This window comes from Hippocampus comes, unplaced genomic scaffold, assembly GCF_001891065.2.
Source record: "Hippocampus comes isolate QL1 unplaced genomic scaffold, H_comes_QL1_v1.1 scaffold301, whole genome shotgun sequence".
In the NCBI taxonomy this organism is placed as follows: Eukaryota; Metazoa; Chordata; class Actinopteri; order Syngnathiformes; family Syngnathidae; genus Hippocampus; species Hippocampus comes.
Window position 1 is genome coordinate 158,709 of NW_017805928.1, and position 2,769 is coordinate 161,477.

The following is a 2,769-nucleotide window of genomic DNA, read 5'->3' on the forward strand; positions in this document are numbered from 1 at the left end:
AAAAACTGCGGTCGGAAACGCTGTCCCTGCCTACCCAAATAAAAGTCTCGGGGCAATGGACTCCTGCCATTCATGCGTGATCGGGACCAGGAAAAAATCAGCAGAGAAATTCAAACTCCATGAAAAATAAAGAAACATTTTTTTTAACAACACTCCCCTGCACCCCCCACAAAAAAAAAAAAAAATCATCTGCCAATTGGTGAACCTGGAGGTGATGGAACGGCGAATATGGGACTTACTTAGTGCTGTATTGATGAGTTGAGAGAGGAGCTGAGACGCCGTTCGAATCCCGCCTAGGCCGTCGGCGGGCGACGCCCCCCCCGATGCGTCGTCGTGACCGGCCGCCGTCAATTCAAGCGCCATTCCTACGAATGGCTCGACGGGACAGGTGCGGGCTTGGATTCGGGCCTTCTTGTGTGGGAGTTTGCGCGTCCTTCCCCCGTGCCCGCCCGCGTGGCTTTTCTCAGGGTATTCCGCTTTCCTCCCACATTCCCCCCAAAAAACATGCACGGCAGGTCCACGGAACACGCGGGTTGGTCTCTGCGTGCCCTGCGACGGGCTGGCAAGCAGTTCAGGGTCCCCCCCGCCGACTGCCCGAAGACAGCGCGCGGATGACTGGAGGGAAACGTCGGGCCGGCGGCGGCGGCGGCAGCGGCAGCGGGCTGGTCTTTTATTGTGAAAGCGCGTCGGGGAAGTTATCGCAGCGCTCGTCGGGTGTCTTGACGCTGCTATTGCTGAGCTGCAGTGCGGACAAAATGCCGGTGCCGTTTTGCGGTTCTTGACCGGTGCACGTTCCGCGCTCCTCCCGGCGGAACCGCGGCCCGCTCGCGCATCCAACAACCGGAACCGGGTGCTCTGTAGCCGAGCTAGGAGTGGGTGAGGGGGGGGGGGTTCTTCTTGTGATTTCCCGATGGAGAGTCCCAAGAGGCGGAAGCGGAGGAGCGCCCGGTAAGGTAGAAGCGCCGCAGCGCAGCCGTTTCCGCCGGTCGGGGCGGGGTGGCGGGAGGCATGCGGAGCGGGTTTGGGGGTCGGGTCGGACGGCGGCGAACCGGCACGGGCGACGGCACCTTTCGTTCAGGGTCAGGCCGGGCCGCATTTATCGAGCGGCGGATGTTGCGCACGTTGGTGAGGCCGCATGACTGTGCAGCGCACACGAGAAAGAGCGAGAGGAAGCTTACTTCCAAACGGAAAGCCATTTTACCGGATCCGTATTGATCGAGAATCCGCGCGATGATCCCGACGGAGCCCCAGAAACGATTCGAGTGGACTCCGAGGTCAGATTCCAAAGATTTTTTTTTCCCCCGTGGATTCAAATTCAGATTCTCATTGGTCATATGTTTTGGAATACGTGCGCGTCACTTCCCGCCGAGTTGTCAAACCCCGGTTCGGGGGAGTTGGGGCTCAGGCTCCGCCCCCGTTTCGCCGCCACCTGCGGGAAAGCACCCGGTTCGGCGCCGTCTTTTCGGCTTGGAATGCGAGCGGGAACGACGCCGACCGGCTCGCCGGCTTCTGGTGCGGCGACCCGAACCCCGCCCCTCCGCCCGCCCGACTCCGCCCCTTGTTGGCAAAAGGGGGCGAGCGTCACCGCCACGGAGCTCCTCCGCGGGATGGATTGCGCAAGAGTTTGCGGGACCGTCGGGCCGTGACCCGCGAGTGTCCCGTCGGCGCCACTCCGAGGAGGCAAAGTGGGGATTTCGACTGAGGTTCCGCCGCAAGTATTGGCCAAGTGCTTCAACGGCGGCCATTTTCAGAAAAGTCAACTGCCCGTTTCGGACTCTCGGGACGGCCGGCGTCAAAAGCCGCCTGCCGCCGGACTCGGAAAGTGCCGAAATTGCGGGAAAGGAAACCTCGAAAGCAGAAGGGCCATTTTGCTCCTATTTGGGGGCGTAGGTGAGCCCGCTGACATTCCATCCGGACACTCAAGCCGCATCGAGCGAAGAAACGCACCAGCGGGCGCGGCGGCTAAATTGGCTCGCCCATGCTAATGCTAACTCAGCACTTTTTCCGCGCGACGCATTTTTTGGGGGGGGGGGGTTTCTTTGAAGGAAGGAAACTCTGTGGTCCCCGCGGCGGCGGCGGCGGCGGCGCCGGCTAACGCGCATGGACGGACCTTCAGTTCTTTCCGCGTGGAATTGAAAGCCTCGTGTCCGGCGCCGTTGGCGGCTAACGCTGTTGTCTTTCCCCCCCCCCTCCCCCCCACTGGTGCAGATCAATGTCTGGTTCAAGCTGGGAGCCGCTCGCGTCCTTCACGGATGGCAGATGCAGTGCCTAGGCCCCGCCCACCAGGACAACGCCAACATGAACGGGACCGCCGAGCAGGCCGACATCCTGCCGCCCAACTGCATGGTCAAGGACAGATGGAAAGTGGTCAGTCCGACGCGCGAGAGCGGAGACGCCTGGTGGTGGGGGGGGGGGGGGGGTGGACCTGCTGACCCGGGAGAACGTGGCCCTCAAGGTGGAGTCGGCCCAGCAGCCCAAACAGGTCCTCAAGATGGAGGTGGCCGTGCTCAAGAAGCTACAGGGTGGGTCCCCCCCGTCCCCCACCCATGGGGAAGTGCTCGCCGCGTCCGCTCGGGCACTCAGTCGCCGTTTTCTCTCTGGCTGCTTGCTCGGGCGGCAGGTAAAAACCACGTGTGCAAGTTCATCGGCTGCGGCAGGAACGACAAGTTCAACTACGTGGTGATGCAGCTTCAGGTAAGAGAGAGAGAGAGAGAGAGAGAGGGGCGGGGCCTCCGCGCCGGCTCGCCGCCCACTGACGCACCCCCCCCC

At 62.4% G+C, this 2,769-nt stretch overlaps 1 protein-coding gene across 1 annotated transcript in view; it reads left to right on the forward strand.

The window, feature by feature from the left end:
• The window catches only part of ttbk1a (tau tubulin kinase 1a), an 8,456-nt gene that overhangs the window by 423 nt on the left and 5,264 nt on the right, over positions 1-2,769 (forward strand). The window contains 3 exon segments of the mRNA XM_019889622.1: positions 2,209-2,379; positions 2,381-2,522; positions 2,621-2,767. Of these exon segments, the coding sequence (XP_019745181.1) occupies positions 2,260-2,379; positions 2,381-2,522; positions 2,621-2,767 (409 nt within the window). The 5' untranslated portion in view covers positions 2,209-2,259.